The following is a 21,537-nucleotide window of genomic DNA, read 5'->3' on the forward strand; positions in this document are numbered from 1 at the left end:
ACGAACAGTCACAGATGAGCCTTTGTCTCTTTCACGTTTACAATGTGCTCTTGTACATGCTTTATCTGATTTGAGCCCTTCAACAACTCAGTCAGTTTTATCACCATTTTATAGCCGAGAAAACTGGGTCAAAGAGGAATAAAGTGCTTGCCTAAGAACACACAACTGACTACAACTCTGGTGCCCTCTCTCCCAGAAACATAAGCTATTATTACAGCCGATGCTAACCAACATGATTTGGATGGCCCTTCAGAGCCCAGACATGTGCCTCGTGTGAGGCGGTGATGGACACATGAATCTAACCAATGAAATCAGCCTTCGCAACTAGCCGATGGAGGCAGGAGTACACACATGGGCTCCGTGTCTCTGAATGAGGCTCATGAACAAGTCTGAATAGATAAACTAACTCTCAGAGTCCATATAGAATGTAAAAATTTCACTATTTTCCCAAGAGCAAAAATACAAAAGCCCTTCCTGTATAGTCTCTCCTGCTTAGAGTTGGGCAGCAACCCTAAGCAATAAATGTCACCTTTGGTGTTTGACACCCTGGCTGTCCTGCAACCTCTGGCCAGTCTGCCCTGACCAAAAAAAAAAAAAAAAAATTCCCTTCCAAAGCCCCTGACTAAAGATCTGGGCCTGGCTCTCATGAGAATATCCTTCATCTTCCCGGGATCGAAGACCCAGAGAAATCCCAGGGTGGTGAGAGATCTGCAGGTATTAATTAGACTTGAATTTTAGAACCAAAGTCAGACTCTCAGGAGTCATGGATTATTACAACCACAGCATCTGGGAGACAAAGAAACGTACGAATGTAACACTTTAAGGCGCATGGGATCAGAGGTAACATTGGACAGAAGGTGACAAAAGTTGCTTCGAAACAGGGACTCCAATGCATCCGGGTTTGGGGCATCTTCTGTCTGGCCAGAGGCTTAGCAAACACTCCCTTGTGAGAACATGGTCTGAGGGCTCCAGCTGCAGGAGAAAGGCTGGGAGTACAGGCCTTGGACACCAACTTACTGGCAAAATTCTACAGCCAGGCCCGAGGCAAGAGAGCAGGAGAGGAGATGGCAGCCTTCAGAAGGACCCCGCCAGGCTGGACAGCCCAGTGGTGTGTTATAAGACCCCCATGGTGCCAGGTTTGTGGCAGGCCACCAACTACCAAGAGACGGAGACCAATGCCATGATGGCCTGGTGCGATGGCGTGGGCTCTGTGCAGGGATGTGCCCTGCAAGCAGCACTCAGCCGTCAGGGGAACTCTGTGGCACCATGACTGGGAACTTCTATTTGCAAAGTGTTTACAATGGAGGACAGTGTTCAGACCCCAAACCCTGGAAAGGGGTCAAGAAGTGGGGTCGACAGTGGCTCTGGTGAAGCAGTGGAGATGAGTCTGAGGGCCATTCTGGGGGTCATGTGGAAAAGTGGTGAACACCCCCACCCCACCCCTGGCCTCATCTACATTCAGTAAGGTCACTTACATTAATTAGGTACTTACATTAATAAACTTCATTGATTTTTTTAAAATGAGAGAGAATGCTAGGGTAGTCATGACCTTGTATCAAAACTAGGCTGCTCAGAGTGAAACCGGACAATCAATTGGTCTGGGCTGCCTGTCACTACTTGAGCCAATTAAGTAGAGACAGGGTTGAATCATATATGAGTGTTTATTCCAACAATGCTGGCAGTATGAGAGAGCAGCAGGTCATCGACAAAAATCTGCTCTCTATCCCTCCCTCCCCCATAAACCAGCTGCTTATATTGGGTAGAAGGACAAAGATTACATGGGGAAGTAGGCAAAAGGGATAAGAATAGGTATGCAAAATGGGCAGTTTACAGGTAATGTGGGCTGGGGGTTTGCAAAGACCTGGAGTTTTGCAAAAGTCTGGGGGCTTGTAAAGAGCTGGCACCTCTGGTTTCTGCAACGAAGTTGTTAATCTTTCCATGATAACAGACAGCTCCCAGATGTGGAGGATGGGACGAATTTCCAGGTGAGCTCCCAGGTCCTGTGTGCAACTCCCAGCCAGGTGGGAATGTATTTTCTTTAATCATAACAAAACAATGACAGTTAACAGAGCATGATTAATCTATATATATAAAAGCCTAAGTGACCAAATGACAATTTGACCAGTTGCTATGATGTGCACTGACCATCAGGGGGCAGACACTCAACGCAGGAGCTGCCCCTGGTGGTCAGTGCACTACCACAGTGGGAGCGCCACTCAGCTGTCCCATGGGTGCCAGACGCCAGGCGCAGCGGGGCTGGGATGAGCGGGAGCTGCTCGGGGGACCAGCCCGGGCTCAGGCTCCTCCCCGGCTGCCTGCTCCTTCGAGAGGGAGGAGGCCAGGCTGAGGGATTCGTGCACTGGGCCTCTAATATTTCTTATAATTATAGCTGGTCCCCAATATTCTATTTCTGCCCCTAATAAGAGCAGAGTAGACCAAAAGACAGTGGTTAGACTGTTTTGCTGGTTGCTGGTGTGAGAAACTCCCAGAAGCACAGGAGCAGGGAAGATGGTCTGGCTCCTAGGAACTTGGAAGTCCTGTACCCTGGGAGATGGACCATCTTCTGCCCCAGGAAGTCCCTGGTACTTTTCTCTGTCCTTGGCAGCTGCTTCTCTTTTTGGCCTGCTCCTTTGGGGATCAATCCTGGGAGCAGCTCTGGGTGCCAGGCCTGGCTGGAGGGACCAGCTAGGCTGGTGACGTGCTCCAGCCTAGATCAGAACTCGTCCCGCAACTGTGGGGGCCAGTCCATGCCAAAGAAAGAGGATGTCCTCCCCATGAGGTCTCGTTCCCGTTTCACGAACGCGGAGAAGGAGGAGACACAGTTGCCTATGAAGTGGTCAGCTTGGCCAAGGATGTACAGGTCGATCTGGGCCACCTCAGGCTGCAGGCTCACCACCTTCACCTGCAGAAGGAAGGGCAGGGCATTTTAGCCAGGGTGAAGGCCAAGGTGGCCAGCTCAGCCAAGGCCTGCAGCCACATTCCCCGTGTTCTTCCCCTGTGCTGAGTTACAGACACAACAGGAGGTGTGAGAGGATTAAGAGGTAGGGCCGGCATCTAAGAGAAGTTTGCCCAGCAGCTGCCCTGGCCTATCCCCACATGGAATACTAGCCCCAGCACTCTTCCCACTGCCAGCCTTAGCTCCAAACACACCACTCACTCACACTCACCTCCGCTTGCTAGTTTCCTTTGCCTGGAACACCTTTTCTCTGCCCATTGAAATCCCTACCATACTCTCAAGTCTCAGCTCAAGTTCTATCTTTCTCATGAAGCCCTAGACTGACAGGCTTGGCTTCCCGCACCAAACTGTGATCTGACCAAAGAGTGCTCCACCCATCCACTTCTGCTGCCCGATGCCTCTGAGCCTAAAATCTTATCCAATTTATTCCCAAGATATTCCCCAAAGGTAAACCCTTCTCTTGATGGAATACCACTTCCTGGCCAGCCACCATCCTCCCTTTGTTCACTGGTCTCACTGCCTCTCCTCCTGGCCTGCTCCCCACAGTGCAGCCAGAGAAAATCTTTTTAGATCCTTCTAACCCCATCATCTCCACCTCAAATGGTGCCCTACTGTTCTTCAGGTAAAGGTGGCAAATCTTTTTTAAAAATATGTTTTTATTGATTTCAGAGAGGAAGGGAGAGGGAGAGATAGAAACATCAATGATGAGAGAGAATCATTGATTGGCTGCCTCCTGCACACCCCACATGGGGATCGAGCCTGCAACACGGGCACGTGCCCTCACTGGGAATCAAACCATGACCTTCTAGTTCATAGGTTGGCGCTCAACCACTGAGCCATGTCAGCCAGGCAAGATGGCAGATCTTGACTGTGGCCAATAAAGCCTTGTTTAGGCTCCGTTTCCATTTCCTCTCATACCTCCAGCCGCTACGATCCAGGCGCCCACCTTCCTCAGGACCTTTACATATGCTCTTCCTCCCATTTGGGGTGCTTCTCTTTGCTTGGTTAACTCCTACTTAACCTTCACTCTGCAGCTCAAGTCTTGCCTCCCTGGGGAAGTCCTCCCTCACCCCCCCAGTCTAGGCAAGGGTCCTCTGTTCTGCCCTCTGACAGAACCATGTTCCTTTACTTTGGAGTGCATGTCTGTTTGCCGTTTTTACTCCTTAGTGATTCTCTGACTAATGTCAGTCTCCTGCACCTGATGGGGGCTGGGCTGTGTCAGTTTGCTTGTCACTGCTGGCTGGAGCCCTCCTCAAGAAGCATCTGTTGACTGGGCAAGTGAATGAATGAGACTCCCTCCCCTACCCCTGGCATGTATTATGGTTCTCTGCAAAGTTTCTTTTCTTGAGTCTAGAGCCCTGGAGGGTCGAATCACCTCTTATTTATCAGTATCTCCAGCTCAGCACTGGCCAAGCTTAACGGAGAAGCAAGACTTAGTCCAGAAGAAAGGGGGGGCTCTGAGCCCATGGAGAAGGGGGCTGAGGAGTAGGGAAGGGCAAGAACAATGGTGCAGAAACAGGAAATAGAAAATGGCAAGAAGCTCACGGCATAACAAGTACATTAACTAAAAACTCACAAAAAACTCCCTGGGACTCTCCACATGCTTCAACTTAGTACTGAGATGGCAGTGTGGGCAGAGCTGGGCGGAAAGTGCTTTGCTGTCACACAGAGATTTCTGATGTAACAAAAATCATCATCTTGCTATTTGGATTTTAGCAAAGAAATAATATGAGTTTAATCATGGCCCAAAAACCCCTGAACAATTCCATCTACGCCCTGAAACTTATCCCCTGTGTCACACCCATAATTAGCTCTGGCACCTCTTGGGTAAATTCTATCCCTTCCTGGGACTTTGGTTTCCTCAGCAATAAAGCACAGGGGTTGGGTTAGAGGTGCTCGGAGGTCTCCCAGCTCTGCTATTCTTCTATAAAGTGGGTGGTGGGAGACCAGAATGCACTGACTCAGCACTTTTGCTGTTGTGAATCCTCACCTGAGGATATTTTTCCCATGGATTTTTAGAGACAGTGGGAGAGGGAAAGAGAGAAACATGGATGTGAGAGAAATACATGGGCTCATTGCCTTTTGCATGCACCCCGACCAGGGCCCAGGCTGGGGAGGAGCCTGCAAACAAGGTACGTGTCCCTAACCGGAATCGAACTCAGGACCCTCTGGTCCACAGGCCGACACTCTATCCACTGAGCCAAACCAGCCACGGCTGACTCAGCACTTTTGTGTCTGCGTAAAATCCTGTGTCTGGTGTAAAAGAGAGAAAGGGAGCGAAGGCACCCATTGCTAGAAAGTGAGGGCAGCTTCGGGGTTTGGCTCAATGGATAGAGCATTGGCCCAGGTTCGATTCCGGTCAAGGGTATATGCCTGGGTTTTGGACTCCTTCCCCAGTAGGAGGCATGATTCTCTCTCATCATTGATGTTTCTATCTCTCCCTCTCCCTTCCTCTCTGAAATCAATTTTAAAAAATTTATATATATATATATATATATATATATACAGAAAGTGAGGGGACTCATTCCCTTTTAAAATCTGCTCAAGCATTTAGGGCTTTCGTTCATTTGGTGTAGTCTTATTGAATGCTTACTATTAATTCAGTCATTTTATTGATACAAGCTCTTCATGCATACAGTACCAAGCACATACATTCTACTGCTTATTCATATACTGAATACCTACTATTCACAGCGTTTTAAGCATTAATTAAGCGCAAAAGACCCTTCTCTTTACGTATAAACCCCCAACTTCTACAAATGACAGCTAACTTCACTGAGCACTTACTGGTACCAGACAGCTTTAATTTCTTATATCCGATCTTCGCTGATGACATAGGTACCACCCTTAGTCCCCACTTACAGACAAGGAAACAGAAGCACAGAAAGGCAGTGCTTTGTGTAAGGCTGCACGGTGAGTGGAACCCAAGTTCTCTGGCTCCAGAGTCCATGCTCTTTATTTTTTTAAAGATTTTCAGAGAGACAGACAGAAACATCAATGTGAGAGCGAAACATCATTCAGCTGCCTCCTGCATGCCCCCAACCAAGGACTGAGCCCACTACCCGGGCATGTGCCCTGACTGGCAATCGAACCAGCAACCTTTTGGTGCATGAGACGACAGCCAACCAATTGAGCCACACCGGCCAAGGCAAGTCCATGCTCTTGGTTCCTCTGCTACACTGGACCTCTACTGGGGCCCAATCTTCAGATCCTCATTCAGCAAACCTTTACCAACTGTCTACTATGTGTTAGGCACTGTCCTAGACACTGGTGATGGCCAAGGTGGGGTCTCAGCCCTGGAGGAGGTCAGAGCACCTGGCTAGACACCAAGAAATAGGACAGTCTTGGATCCTACCTTCAAGGAGCCACAATTCCTGGGAAGAAATAACGCATGTTTCTACACTAGACTCAGTCTAGAAAGCATCTCAGAGAAGATTTAATAAAATTCTGTGACAACTCCCAGTCAGGACACATTACCTGCAGAAGTGAAGGGAAAACTGGAGAGAATCTGTAGAGGTGTATGAGCTGGGGTTTGAAAAAAGGGTAGGAATTGGAGGGGGCCTGGATGTCCAAGCAAAAGTCTGGTGGCAGGAGGACACAAAGGTTGTAGGGGGAGAGTGGGAACACCCGGGCGCTCTCCCAGATTCCCTTCCTGCTGCACCCCCACAGGCCCACGCATACCTTCCCTTTGAGGAGCTGCTGGATCTCGGGCACGTAACTCTCAGAATCCGTGGCGATGTAGACAGACCGGGCCTTTTGAGCCCACACCCAGACCTCCACGGCCCGCTTGATTTCCTTCAGGTCTGGGAGGCACATAGTCATGGTGAGAGGGGTCGCTGAGTTGCGGCTGTAGCCCACACACTGCGGAGAGGCCATGAAGTGGGAGTCCGCAGTCCCATCCTTCAGCATGGCACAGGCGTTCTTCTACGGGGTGGGGTCGGGGGGACAGAGTTAGGAACAGCAACTGGCCTGGAACCCCAGAAGCCAGAGGTGGTAAGCAGAAAAAAGGCAGGCTCAACTATGTTTTTTGTGTTGTTTTTTTTTTAAAGCATCGAGGGAAGAGGGAAATGCATCAAAACAGTAACAGTTGTTTCTGGGGAGTGGGATATTGGCTTTTTATAAAGTTGGTTTTTCTTTGTGTGTTTTTTTTTTTTACTGGTTTTACTGCATTATCTTGGACTTCCAGTCGAATTCTGAACCAGGGTGGCGATAATGGGCAGCCTTATCTGATTTCTGACTTCAGTGGGAACAGGTCTGATAGCTCCCATGAAGTACGTGTTTGCTGTGGGTTTCAGGGAGATAGCCTTTATCAAGTTAAGGTGGGTCCCTTCTATTCCTGCTTGGTTAAGAGTTTTTTTAAATCATAAATGAGTGTTGACTTTTCTCAAATGCTTTCTTGGCCTCTGTTGAGACGATTATATGATTTTTCTTCACTGGATGTTAATATAGTTAATATATAATTGCATTCCTAGGATAAATTTTACTTGTATGGATTTTACTTGCTGACCTCTTACTTAGGATCTGTGCATCTATGTTCCTGAGTGAGAAAGGGCTATATACTTTTTTGAGTTGACCTTATCTGAGTTGGTATTAGTGCTATGCTAGCTTTATAAAAAATAGCATCTTCTATCTTTTTATGTTCTAAGAAAGCACAGATGAGAACTATCTGTTCTTGAAGGTTTGGCTGAAACTACTCATAACGTATTCTGGGTTTGGCTTTTCTTTGTGGAAGTGGGGCAGGAAGGGAGTCTAGTGGGTAAATGTGTGATTACCTTCTCAATTGACTCTGAATGAATTTTGATCTAATTTCTATATTTTTCAAGTCTTCAATAATGAGTATTTCTAACACATATGCATATATTTATCTGCTTACATAAACTAAGGAGACTATATTACTCCTGTTATTTTCACACAGAGGATAATCTTATGAGGCTTCTGCACATATAAGCAGCCTCCAAATTCAGAGGATGACATCTTCATTTCTTGGGAGCCCCACCCAATCTCCAGAACTTGTTTTTAACAAGTAGACTATTGACTAAACACTGAGCTGGGACAGAGGACTACTGGAGTATGAGTCTGAGCTCTTGGGCTTGCTGCCTGACCCAGAGTCTAGCTTGATACTTCAGTTTATCCATCTGCAAAACCAGGATAAAAATGGCAACTTAGAACAAAAGCTGGCAAGCAAGCTCTTTGGAGCCACATGTTTGACGTGTCTATGGCAAGATCATGAGATACAGTGGGAACTCTCATGTAGGGACTCTACGGTCTTGGCTGGGACTTGGGACAATGGGTTCAGTGTTCAATCCCCAAGGCATGGGCCCTGCTCAGGGACATGTCCAACCCATCCAGGAGAGAAAGGGAAAGTTACCCAGTCGGAGCCAATGCGAAGGTGAATAGCGACATAGGGCTGGATGAGGTGGGTGCGGATCAGGGCCTCTCCTGTCTTCACCATCTCGTCTGACCATACCATGTACTTCTGCAGTGGCCTATGCTCTTCCCGGACGGGGAACTGGGCTGGGGCCCCTGGCAGGGCCAGCACTGGATGTTCCTCTGGAGAAAATCTAAGACCCAAAACACAATGAGGGGAAGTCAGACAGAATGCACAGAGAGCCTGGCTATCACCCCCACGGGAAAAAGGATGGTGTTACACCATGTCCTAGAGACTCTGTTCAGAGGCGCCTTTAACATGCAAGAAGCATGAGAGATTGTGAAACCCCAACGGGCTGATAAGAAACTGTGGCGGCGGCGGCAACAGGCACAAAATGCAATACTGTCCCGCCGCCTGGAATTTACAACCTTCTTTGCTTGTTTAACAATTAAAAATTTCCAGTAGAGCATTCCAATCTTTTGTATATCATGCTGGCTTCCAATCTGTGGTGTGGTAATTCACTCCAGGGTGTGGTGTCTGGACGGAGCCTTGCCCTTTTACCCACATGGCGGGATTGGGATGTGCAGCTGCTTCCAGAGGGCAATGCACAGGCCACACTCACAGGGAATATGTACTCTGAATAAGCTCATTCACTCAACACTTCACACATATTTACTGATTGCCTACTATGTGCTGGAGCCCAGGGGAGAACAAGACAGGCATGGTCCTTGCCCTCATGGAAAGCATCAGAGTTCTACAGATGTCCATCATCAGACCTCCCTCAACGGCTCTTCTCCCCTGTACACGAGGCACCTTGTAATTACCTCAACCTGTCTTTTCTGGACTCACGCTTCTGAAGGTAATGCCTCCATGTGCTCAGAGCAGTATCTGGAACACATAAGAGCTCTACTAAGATTTGCTGACTGAATGGATGAGGAGCAAACCTGTGTTCCCCTCGTAACTAAGCCCAGACCTATCCCAGCAAATGAACTCTGCTATCCCATAAACTTTCAAATGCCAGATGTCTGCAGCCTTCCTCCTTCCACCTGTCACGCCTTCCTTCACTAGCCAAAACCCTGTTCTTAAAATTATGACACAGGCACAGCACTCTGGAAAATGGTTTGGCAGCTTCTCATAAAAGTAGACATGCAACTACCATACAACCCAGAAATGAAAACCTATGTTCATACAGGAACCAGCAGATGAATGTTCAGAGCAGCTTTATTCATAAAAGCCAAAAACTGGAAACTCAGATGTTGTTCAGTAACTGAATGCTTAAATGCACTGTGGTGCAGCCAACCAATGGAACACTACAGCTATAAAAAGGAACAAACTATTGTTTCAGGCAACTTGGATGAATCTCAAGGGAATTATGCTGTGTGAAAAAAGCCAATCCCAAAAGATTACATACTGTATGACTCCATTTATATAACATTTTTAAAATGACAAAATAGGGAACAGAAATAAAACTAGATTAGTGGTTGCCGGGGGCTATGGTATGTGTGCATATGTTTATGAATATTTAGGGAGGTAGGTAGGTATTGTTATAAACTGGCCACACAATGATCTTATGTAGAACTGTTTGATATCTTGATTGTGGTGGTAGATACATGAGCCTACCCGCATGATAAAATTGAATAGAACTAAATACACACACGTGGGCACGTGCGCGCGCACACACACAGACACACAGACACACACACACACACACACACACACACAAAGTGAGTACAAAATGAGAAATCTGAGTTAGATGGGTGGATTGTGTCAATGTCCTATAATACTGTCCTAGAATACTGTACTATATATAGTTCTGCCAAAAGTTACCTTTGGAAGAAACTGGACAAAGGGTACATGGGATCCCTCTATATTATTTCTTATAACTACATATGAATCTACAATTACCTCAATAAAAATTTCACTTAAAAATTACAAAATATTTCAAACAATACAGGAAAATACAGAAAATAATCCATATAACTAGAACCCAAATTAGGAGGTATTAATACTTTGCTTCAGATTAAAAATATACATACACCTAAATAAAAGCTCTATCTTATCATCTCTTTCCCTTCTTATTCTTCCAAGAAGATAATGTGGTTTTATGTATGATTACACTTTTACTAATGATATAAAAAGGTACAATGATATAAAAAGGTACAATAAAAAGGTATTATATTGTGTGCTTTTTATGAAGGGAATGGTAAAAGCATGAGCTGTTGAACCTGACGGCCTTGTTCTAGAATGCTGACTATGTCACTTGGTAACTTGAGCAGGTGACTTCACCAAGTTAGAGCTGATAAGAGAGCTGATACTAGTGCTACCTCACAGGGCTGTTCAGAAGACTAAATGGATTAATACAAGCACTTAGAACAGTGCTTGGCATATAGAAAGTTGCAAGAAAATTCTGACTATCATCATCACCATATCACCACATTGCAGGTAACCTATTTCAACTTTTTCAAACTTCAACATTATGTTTTAGAGATCTGGCCATATTGATCATGTCGATCATGTGATCCTATCAGCTTCTCTTAACATTTTCTATTTTGCACAAATAAACAGTGAGGTCCCCATCTGGTCCCCTCCTGCTGGACAGGGAGGCCGCTCCCATCTTTCACTCATACAGCAGTGCTGCAGCGAACATGCTACTTGCTTCATGCCCAACCCAAACACCTCAAATACCGAACTTCCAAGACCTGTTGCCACTCACAAGCTTCAGCTCCTCTGAAGGGCTCCCTGTTCCCTCTTCTCCTTTGATGCCTTCAGCACACTGATGTGCTCAACAACCATGTTACCTGCTCTACCATCAGCCCATGAGGCCAGGGGCACAAGCAGTCTTATTCACTGATTCCCACACACTCTTGTCCAGGGCCAGTGCTGAGGAAGTAACACACAAGTGTTCATCGAAAGCTCAGTTGGTTAGAGCGTCGTCCTGATATGCAAAGGTTGTGGGTTCAATCCTGGGCCAGGGCATATAAAAGAGTCAACCAATGAATGCATAAATAAGTGGAACAACAAATTGATGTTTTCTCTCTCTCAAATCAGTAACTTAAAAAAAAACGAGAAAATGAACTATCTTTTAAACTTGCTGTTATTTTGGATTTTGTTACATGTAGCCTGAAAGGCCTAGACCTGTGGCCATCCAAACTTTTGGGTGATATACAAGAGGGTTACTTGTGGTTGAAGGAGGTCAGGGGAAGAACTGAGCCCCTCCAACCAGGCCCCCATTGCTGCTCCCATGACACTAGGGCACTTCTGAAGAACTCCAAGGAATAGTTTGAAAAACCATTGACCTTGCTCACCCCTTCATTTTACAGATGGAGGACTGCAGCCAGAGAAGGGAAGCAATCTGCCGAGTCACACAGTGAGCCAGGGAGCCCATATCCTTACCCCCAACGGACAATTTTCTACAGCGAGCAAGTGTCCACTATTTTATTTTTAATTTTTAATTGAGATTTTTAGAGACAGGAAGGGAGGAAAGGAAGGGGGGGGGGGTGGAACGACATCAATGTGAGAAACATCATTTGGCTGCCTTCTGTAGGCTCTCTGACTGGGGAATCAAACCGGCAATTCAGGTATGTGCCCTCGATCGGGAATCGAACTGGCAACCTTTTGGTGCTTGGGATGACACTTAACTAACAGCCATTCTGACCAAGCAGCTTCCACCTTTTGTCCCTTGGAACATTCCCTCCTGGGTTGCACCCTCGCAGAACCCGGCCACCATGCCATGCTCTCAGAGTCCAAGCCATATGGAGAGGTCAAGTGTATCAACGCCAGCTGACTGCCCCAGCCTTTGGGAGGTGGTTAGGTTTCAGATGAGCTCAGGGTGGAGTCCTCATGATGGAATCTGTGCTCTTATAAGAGACAGAGAGCTTGCTCTCTCTCCAACATGTTTGAAGACAGCAAGAAGGCAGTGCCTGCAAGCCATGAAGTCCTCACCAGAACTCAACCATACTGGCACCCTGATCTCAGACTTCCCAGCCTCCAGAACCATGAGAAATAAATGTCCGCTGGTTAAGCCCCCCAGTTTGTGGTGTTTTGTTAGAGCAGCCCGAGCTGACGACGACCAGGTCTCGGCCCTGCCAATCACACATCCCGTTTGTCCTTCAGAGCACCTCGTCTTTTGGAACGATCTTATGTAAAAGTATTCACTGTCTCCCCCATTAGACTCACCCCCATCAGGGCAAGGGCCTTAACTGCCTTATTCTTGCCTGAATGCCCAGCACCCACACCAGTGCCTGACACTCAGGAGGTGCTTCTTAACTGTGGGAGGACAGCATAAAGGAAGGCAGCCGCCCAGGCGGCCCTAACTCTCTCAAATTGCCTCCAAGGACCTCATCTTCTCTCTCAGACTTCTTTTCCTAAAAACCTGGCTTCCTCAAGCCCTCACACAATTCCTACGGCCCAGTGAACTACAACAAGACTGTGGGGCAATAAAAAGGTGTTTCAGCAACATTCCTCGACTGATGCATCCATGCAGCACTGTCCCTTCTTTTCCAACCAGGACTGTGTGCTTTTTCTGGCTTTCTGGAATTTGCTGCTGGGGCTGCTTTTAGAGCTGGTGTCATATTTTCTTTCTTCCCGGCATTTTGTGATAAGGGGCAAATCTCTATGCATTCAGGGCAGGTCTGCCTTCTGGTAATAGCTCCAAGTTCTTCAGAGCTGAATGGGGAGAACCAAGTAGGTGATTAAACGGGACTGCACTACCTGGGATTAACAATGAGGGGTATTAGAATTTGCCATAACTGAGCAGCTCAGGAACTAGCTCTGAAGGTAAGTTCCAAATAGGAATTGGCAGTTGTTAAAGGCATAGCTGTTTTCCCCATGGTGATTAAGTATGGGGGTGCTCTGGAGTCAGGCTGCCTGCGTTCAAATCCCAGACTGTCACTTTAGGCTGTGTGATCGTGGGCAAGTGACTTGACTCCTCTCTTCTTCAATTTCCTTACCTGCAAAGCACACATGACAATAACACCTGTCCCAAGAGGCTTGTGGAAGGATTAAGTGAATTACTACCTTCGAAGACTTAGAACAGTATCTGGCATATAGTGGGCACTAAATAAATATTAGTTCTTATTACCTATTAAAGGCTTACATACAGACTGTATGCCCACTCAACAGCTGCATTACCTTGGGCAAGTTATTTAACCTCCCTGGGCTCAGTTTTCTCACCTGTCAAATGAAAACTGACCATAATACCACCTCATGGAATTTCTCAAAGGCTTAAATAAGATAAAACTTGTGAATAATAATTGTAATAGCTAACACTGGTTGGCCCTCTACAAGCTGCCATACACTCTATACCAGCCGTGGGCAAACTACGGCCCGCGGGCCGGATCCGGCCCGTTTGAAATGAATAAAACTAAAAAAAAAAAAGACCGTACCCTTTTATGTAATGATGTTTACTTTGAACTTACATTAGTTCACACAAACACTCCATCCATGCTTTTGTTCCGGCCCTCCGGTCCAGTTTAAGAACCCATTGTGGCCCTCGAGTCACAAAGTTTGCCCATCCCTGCTCTATACACTAGAAGGCAAATACCATCGTGCTCCTTCCATTAAACCAAGGAGGAAATGCAGGCGAGACAGCTACAGTGATTTGCTCACTCACTTGAGAAAGAGGCAGGGCTGGGTCGGAGCTCAGGCCCATCTTATCCTGAGCCTATGCTTGTTTCTCTACGTCAGTCTATCCTTAGCTCACTAAATGCCAAGTGCTCTGACCACGCATGAATTCATAAGCTTCTCATAGCTCCTAACCCAAGTCTTGACTTCTAAGCCCACGCTTTCTTGCCACACCATAGCATCAAGGGCAAGTACACGATGTTAGTTATCATTACTACTAGACAGGCGCTAGCTGAAGGCTGAGGCTGGGTCTTCCTTCTTTTTATATGTCACCTCTGGCCCTTGAGTACTATGTCTCATACATGACAGACGCTCTATAAATACCTCACAGCCTGTGCCTATGCCCTGCTAACCTATTTTTTAAAATAGGACCTACTGGAGGGCAACTAATAAAGCACATCCAATTATTATCAGGATGACATCACTCCTCAGTCTGCACCTAAAGCTGTTCTTCTCTAGAAGCTGCTTCCAATTTTCACCTTGTTAAGAAGAAGGTAACAGGGGAGTGATTCTCACGCCTAGAGGAGGAAATCAAGACTCATGTGACCGCACAATATTCTTTTTATGACATTCTTTATCGGCTGATAAACTCTTGCCCAACCTCGTGGCAGGTCAACGTTCCACGGTGTCAGGCATTGAGATGGGAACAGATCACACAGGATCCCAAGTTCAGCAGACAGAACAGCTGCACCTTTGGTCTCATATATCAGGGTGTGGTAGAGGGGGAGAGGGCCAGGAAGGTGCTGAATGCCCAGGGCTCCATACCTCCCCCCAAACCCAGCAATGCCGCCCCCTCCAAGTACCTCTGGATCCACTGGTCTTTGTAGGAGGCGCTGTAGGAAATGCCCGAAAAAAGCTCCGACTTGTTGAAACTCACATGAAACTGATCCCAAAATGGGCCAAAGGGGTTTCCTTCCTGCAGAAAGAGAGTGGTCAAAGGCTTACTGAGGGGGAAGGAAAGCCAACTGGGGATGGGACCAAGGAATTGTGGCTGGGGAACGCTGGGCGATTTTACTCAAGCTGCAACACCCTCACAGGATGGCTCATAGGAATGTCAGTTTGTAATTCCCGGCCTGGGGCCCGAGGAGGGCAGTTCCACCTTCAGTCTGGTTTCCAGCAGGAGAGGTTCACCAGTGTCTGAAGGAGTCTTTCCCACTCACATGCCACATCCGTTGACCCTGTAGCATTGATGTGGAGCTGGGGAGGAAGTGGACCGTGGATATGGGACCATGAATTAGAGCTTCAAGAGACTTTTAAGATCAGCTAATCCAATGCTGCTACTTTCAATATGGAAACTGGGGCCCAGACAGGATAAGACACTTGCCCAAACTCATACGGCAAGTGAGGGCAGTGTTAGGACTATAATCCGTCTCCTTTCTCACATTTCAAGGCTCTGCTAACCACCCTCCCCAGACTTTAGGTTAAGCACTGAAAGGCATATTGAGGACTGTTTTATTCCCAAGGTGCCAGAAGTTTACAATTTGTACTGATAACATATAACAGCGTCTCACTGACCTGCTGAAGACAGGAAAGTATACAACTCAGGAGAGTGGGAAATGGAGTCAAATTACCTAGGGCTGAATCGTGGCTCCACCACTTGTTTACCATGTGACCGTGGTCACAATACTGAATCCTCTGTAGCACTCAGTGTCCTCTCTATAAAACGGGGATGTTAATAGTACTTTCCTCATGGAGCACTTTGAAGATTAAGTGGGTTAATATGTGTAAAGCTCTTAGCATGGCACAGCATATAGTAAGTGCTATGTGAGCATTAGTTGTTACCACTGATGTGGCACTTTACAGTTTACAAGCACTCTTACACCCTGGCTCTCATGATACTGTATGAGTGAGACAGAGAAAGGACTGTCATCTTTGTTTTACAGGTAGAATAAAGGCTCAGAGCTCAGAGGAAGCAAAGTCCGCTGCCCAAAGTGACACCACTGACATATGCCAGAAATGACTTAAATCTCCATCTTTCTATCTTATGCCCTTCACCAGAAGACTTAAATTTCCGTCTTTCTCTCTTATGCCCTTCCCCAACATAGAGCCATCACGCAGTGTCTCATGGGCCAAGAGAACATCAATCAGGCAGAAAGGGCCCCCAGGTCCCCAGGACTCACCTTCATCGGGCATGTCTTCTTATCAGGGCTTCTCTGGGCCGCCACTTCAAAGCAGTATGCTACCCGCTTCTCAGGGGGCCAATGGGTGGGGGCCAGCTTCTCCATGAAGTCCTCCAGGCTGATGACCCGATGGTAAGCCTTGAGGGGCGCCAGCTTGAAGTACTTCTCGAAGGGCACATGGATCTATAGAAAAAGGAGGTAACAGAAGGGCAGGGTCAAGATATCTGTAAAGAACAAAGAGCAATTTCCCTTGGGTTAGAAAATGCCTCCTGATCTCTAAGGAAAAAGAGAAATGATGTGAGAGAGAACATGGGCAGAGGACAGGAGTGAACAACTCACAGCAAAGAAAACCCAAATAGCCAATACACTCAAAAGATGCGCAACTTCACTAGTTAGTAATTAGGAAAAAGCAAATTACAATGATAAGTAAGGCATTACTTCTCACCCACGAGATTAGAAAAAATGTAAAAGTTTAGCTCTAATTATTGGAAGAGATGTGAGGGAAGGGGCATTTTCCGCACTTGCCTGGAGTAGAAGTGTACATTTTGGAACAACCACTTTGGAATGTTATCCTGAAGCATCTAATAGAGTTTAAATTGCTCCTTCCACCACCTCGAGGTATTTGCCCTAAAGAAATTCTTGCACTTTGCACCAGGAGTTGGTTACAAGGACTCTCAAATATAAGAAAGAACTTGGAAGAGTCACACCAAAGACACTAAAATCCAAGATAGTGGTTGCCTTAGGGGTGGAGGGAGGGATTGGGATTAGCCTCAGGAGCCAAGAGAGATAGTATCTTTTAACAACTGTATCTGTAGCAAAGATGAGAAACTGTTAAATGACCACTTCTAGTGGTGGATACACAGATGGTGATATTAATCTCTGTTTCTTTCTAGATTCCAAAGAATTTCTTAAAACACCAGGAATAAAATTTAGACTTTATCCTATACGTCAGGGTTCCCAAGCTAGTTTAGGTGGATAAAAGATTCTGCAATAAGAAGACACCAGAGTTAAAAATGCTTGGGAAATACTGTGTTAAGCTGGTTTCCTTACTATAGGACTTCTCAGGGCCTTTAATATGCTAGTGTGCATTCTGAATCCCCAATTTGGGGGAGATGGGAAATTGATAATAAAATTTCCCAAAGTGATTTAACCACTGCACACTCCTTGTATGAGTCATTGGCATTCCAAAGAACAGATTTTGGGAACCTTAACTATTAGCAACAAGGTCTTGCTGGAGGATTTTAAGCAGAAATAATGAGATTTGCCTTTTTGAAAGATCACTGTGGTGGTGGAGGAGAGAACGTATCTATGGTAAGATTAGAGGGGGGAGTTAAGAAGCTACTACAATGGTCCTTTTGTTTGTTCAAGTATTCATTCAACATATATTTCTGAGCATCACACATTAAGTCCAAGTGAAGATGCAGAGGCATGGAAATTCTAGAAGATGTAAAAGAAAGTGAAGTAGAGAGCAAAGGGAGGCATTTGGGATAACTTGTAGATTCCTGGCTTGGTATCCAGATGAATGAAGGTGACATACATTAAGGCTTGGAATACAGGAGGTAACACAAGTTTAAGGGGAAAGATGCCAAGTTCTGGCTTTGAAAATTTGAGCTATTGGTGGAACATTCAAGCAGACTCAAAGGCCTAGGAGTTAGAAACAGAGGCCGATGGTCAGAGGAGAGTCTGGGCCACCGATAAACTTGGGAGGTACGTGGAGAATAGTGAAAGCCAAAAGAGTCAAGAGAAATTTATAGCAAAGCAAGTAATAGCAATAATAGCAACTAATATTTATTGACTGCTGACTTAGCAGCAGGTGCTGTACTCATTACATTTCATGGACTTGCCAATCTAATTCTAAGAGGAGGAATACAACCATCTCCAGGTCACTTATGAAGAAACCCAGGTGAACTCATCCGAGGTCACATAGTCAATAAGAAAACAGAAAGAGAAGACTCACCAATATTTAAACAGTGGGCAGAGATAGAGCAGCCCCCGATACAGTGCAAAGAGAAAAATGCCGAGAGGTCAGGATTGAAGCAGGAACAGGCTGTGTCGTGCAAGCCAGGGGAGTAAGGAAGTTCAGGAAGGAGAGAGGCTCACAAGGCCAGGTGCCACCAGGAGGTCAGTTGAGATGAAGACGGGATTTGGCAATTCTGGGGTCCCGGGACTTCCGTGGGTCCCAGTAGGTAAGGGGAGCCAAACTGGGGCGGGGTAAGTCACCTGTAGAAAGCAAGAAGCGAAGACTCCGAAAGACTCGGATGAGAAGGCAAGGTGAGAAAAAGAGGGGGATGAATGGGCAATGTCTAAATTATACCAGTGGGTGCAAAAAAAGTCAGAACGCCAATGACTCCTGGTTACTGAGGACTTCTTGTGTTCTAAGCACTTTATATTGTTGAGTTCAGTTGATTCTAAGAGAGAAACACACAACGTTTAGGGCATGCACAATCGCTAACTCGAATAGGAGGTAGCAACCGTTATTACCAGCTTATTTTAAAGCTGAGGAAGCCAAGACACAAAGAGATCAAGTCCCCTGCCCAGTCCACACAGCCAGTAAGTGGCCGCGCCAGGTTATGATCTCAGGTACTCTGGCTTTCAACCGTTGTTAAAAAACCTTGCCAACTACAGGCCTGCAAAGGAAAAAATAAATCCTATGCAAAGACTATAAAAATGAAATACAATGTTTTATACATACTAAATATAATTTTTAAAATTTATTGAAAACTTGTAAAGTCAATTCATTAAGTATTAATTCAGTCACTACTGCCAGACCCTTGGGGATACAGTGTGGACAAAGACAGACACAGGACAAGTGGAAGACACAAAGAATAAGCAAGGAATTAGAGGGTGCTGAGCATCACTAAGCTCAGGGAGCCCTGATGGGATGAAAGGTGGTGTTGGGAGTCTGGGTTTGTGGCCTTGGACACGTTATTTAACTAACCTGTGCTTCAGTTTACCTTTCAAAACTGATAACAGCATCCATCAGCTTTGACTAATGGGATGCACGAAGTGTGGGATCAACAAGGTCTGGAAATGAATGGGGCTTTAGGTTCAGGTCACAGGCTCTATAATCAAATACCTGAGAATTCCGAAAAGAGCTAATCTTCATGCAGTGCTCAGAACAGTACCTGGCAGACAGCAGGTGCAGGACAAATATTAGTTATTTTATTCCAGGGAAGACAGTTCTGGGTGGCGGTAGGGCAAGCACAGAGGGGTGGGAGGTGAAGCCCAGAGGACTTGGGGATCGAGCAGAGGTGAAAGGGATTGGGAAAGGGTGGACAAGGGCCAAGGTCAGCGGGAGGTACTCACATTGGTAAATGGAGGCTTGTGATGTTGGTACTCAATCCAAGGGGGTACAGCCAGGGTGCGGTTCAATAGCTTTGCAAATGCCAGGGAGCCCAAGAAGTGATCAGCCTGGTTCCCGAAGCGCCCTGGATGGTATATTGTGAGAGGTGAGGCCTGGGGCAGAGGGCACGGGAAATGCAGGGCTCACAAAGGATGCAGAGCCAGGGTTGGGGAACGCCAGGGGAGCTGGGAGTGTGGGATCCAGTCTAGATGCCTAACAGTCAAGGCCCTTCAGGCCCTGTCCCTTCTGCCTCAGCCACTCCAAGTGCCCTTCTGGTTCCCAAACATGCTCTGCACTCTACTCTCCACATCCTCAACCCAAGCCTCTGTTTTTTGCTGTTCCCTCCAAGAGTGCCTTTCCACCTCTATCTCTACTCACCTACGAAAGGGGCAACTCCAGTGCTTCATTCACTGGGATCCTTTCACCTGCCCCCTGCCATTACTCAGCCCCCTCCTCTGCGTCCCATCTTGGATTTGAGTTACCAAGTCTTCACTTATCCTAGAAGGTCCTTTCCCACTTTCCGACCTTTATAGTGGCTGTTTCCTCAGCCTGTGAATGCCTCGGGGCAAGGACCCTCTCAAATTTTTTTGTTTTGTTTTGTTATCCCTAGCATGGCATCCATTCATTCATCTCACAAATACTGAGAAGCTACAATGTGCCGGGCTCTCTGCTAGGTGCTAGAATACAGGAGTGAGCAAGAAGGGCAAGGTCTCTGCCCTTAAGGTACTCACAGTCCAGGTAGGGAGACATGAGATGTGTAAATAAATATACAGTGATAAACTTTTGTAATTTCAAGAAGGAATGAGAAAAAACTTGGTGATGAACAGCAAGGAGTAGATTATTTCGGCTGAGGTCAATGAAGTCCTTTCTGGTGACATTTAAACTGTGATCTGAGGATGGAAACAAGTTGGTTGGCCCTGACAGGTTTGGCTCAGTGGATAGAGCCTCGCCTGAGGACTGAAAGGTCCCAGGTTTGATTCCGGTCAAGGGCATGTACCTCGGTTGTGGGCACATCCCCAGTAAGAGATGTGCAGGAGGCGGCTGATCGATGTTTCTCTCTCATCGATGTTTCTAACTCTCTATCTCTCTCCCTTCCTCTCTGTAAAAAATCAGTAAAATTTATTTAAAAAAAAAAAAGTTGGTCTGGCAGAAGTGAAGAGGAGGGTGTCCCAGGTGTAGGCAACAGCACAGGCTGCAAGACCTGCCTATGTGTGAGGAATAGAGAGGGGTGAGTGTGCAGTTGGAGGATCTGGGAAAGGAGAAGGGTGTGATGAAGATGGGCAGAGGTCCAAATGATGATGGTGAGGGGTCTGGAGGATTAGGAAGGCATGACTTTTACCGTGATGGCCCACCACCCCATTTAAACTGCATCCCTCAGCTGGCCATGAGATTCTTCCTTACCTTTCTCTACATTATTTTCCCTAAGTAATATGTAATTACTGATTTTTTTTTTAATGTTTCTCTTTTATTGACTGTCTTTCCCAACTAAAATGGAAGCTCTACAAGGCCATGGGGTTGTCTGTCTTATCACTGCCATATCCCTAGAGCAGAGCACAGGGCTGGGCACAGAGAGAGCGCCCGGTAAATATTTGTCGAATGAATGAAATCATCGCCCAGAGTCCTTGTGGAGCCAGTGGCATCAAGTCCTGGCCCACGAACTCCGTTCACTGGACTCCAGGCGAGCTTAGACCTTGCGCAAGACATGCAACCTCTCCTGGCCTCAGTTTTCTCATCTGCTGCCAAATAGGGGGTTGGACCCAGAGGCCCCTCCGTGCCCCCGGCTGGGCGCTCTCCCGGACCCGTCCGGGGAGAGGCTTGGAGGCGCGGCTTCGTCTCCCGGGGCCTCAGTTTCCCCCGTGAGCAGAGGGCCCGGGCGGCCTTACCCATGCATGGGCAGTAGAGCAGGTAGCCGGCCGGGTCCCAGGAGCCCGCGAGCAGCCCCGGGAGCGGCAGGAGCAGCAGCAGGAGAGACGCACGCAGCGGCAGGGGCCGCCACGCCATCGCCGCGGCGCCCAGGTCGGCTCCCGAGCCCCAGCGCGCCAGGCGCGGAGGCGGAGAGGGCGGGCGGGGCGTGAGCGTCCGCCCCGCTCCCGGCGGGCCCCGCGCGCCGCCCGCCCGCGCACCGCCC

General features: G+C 47.1%; 1 protein-coding gene across 1 annotated transcript; it reads right to left on the reverse strand.

Moving 5' to 3' along the window:
* Positions 1 to 2,000: 2,000 nt before the first annotated feature.
* POFUT1 (protein O-fucosyltransferase 1) lies at positions 2,001 to 21,489 on the reverse strand. The gene is made up of 7 exons (XM_036321617.1): positions 21,293 to 21,489; positions 19,373 to 19,494; positions 16,067 to 16,249; positions 14,750 to 14,862; positions 8,325 to 8,517; positions 6,638 to 6,880; positions 2,001 to 2,902 (listed from the first exon to the last, which is right to left on the reverse strand). The coding sequence occupies exons 1-7, from the start codon at positions 21,408 to 21,410 to the stop codon at positions 2,714 to 2,716; spliced, it is 1,161 nt and encodes a 386-aa protein (XP_036177510.1). The 5' UTR covers positions 21,411 to 21,489; the 3' UTR covers positions 2,001 to 2,713.
* Positions 21,490 to 21,537: the final 48 nt, after the last annotated feature.

This window comes from Myotis myotis, unplaced genomic scaffold, assembly GCF_014108235.1.
Source record: "Myotis myotis isolate mMyoMyo1 unplaced genomic scaffold, mMyoMyo1.p scaffold_m19_p_9, whole genome shotgun sequence".
NCBI lineage: Eukaryota > Metazoa > Chordata > Mammalia > Chiroptera > Vespertilionidae > Myotis > Myotis myotis.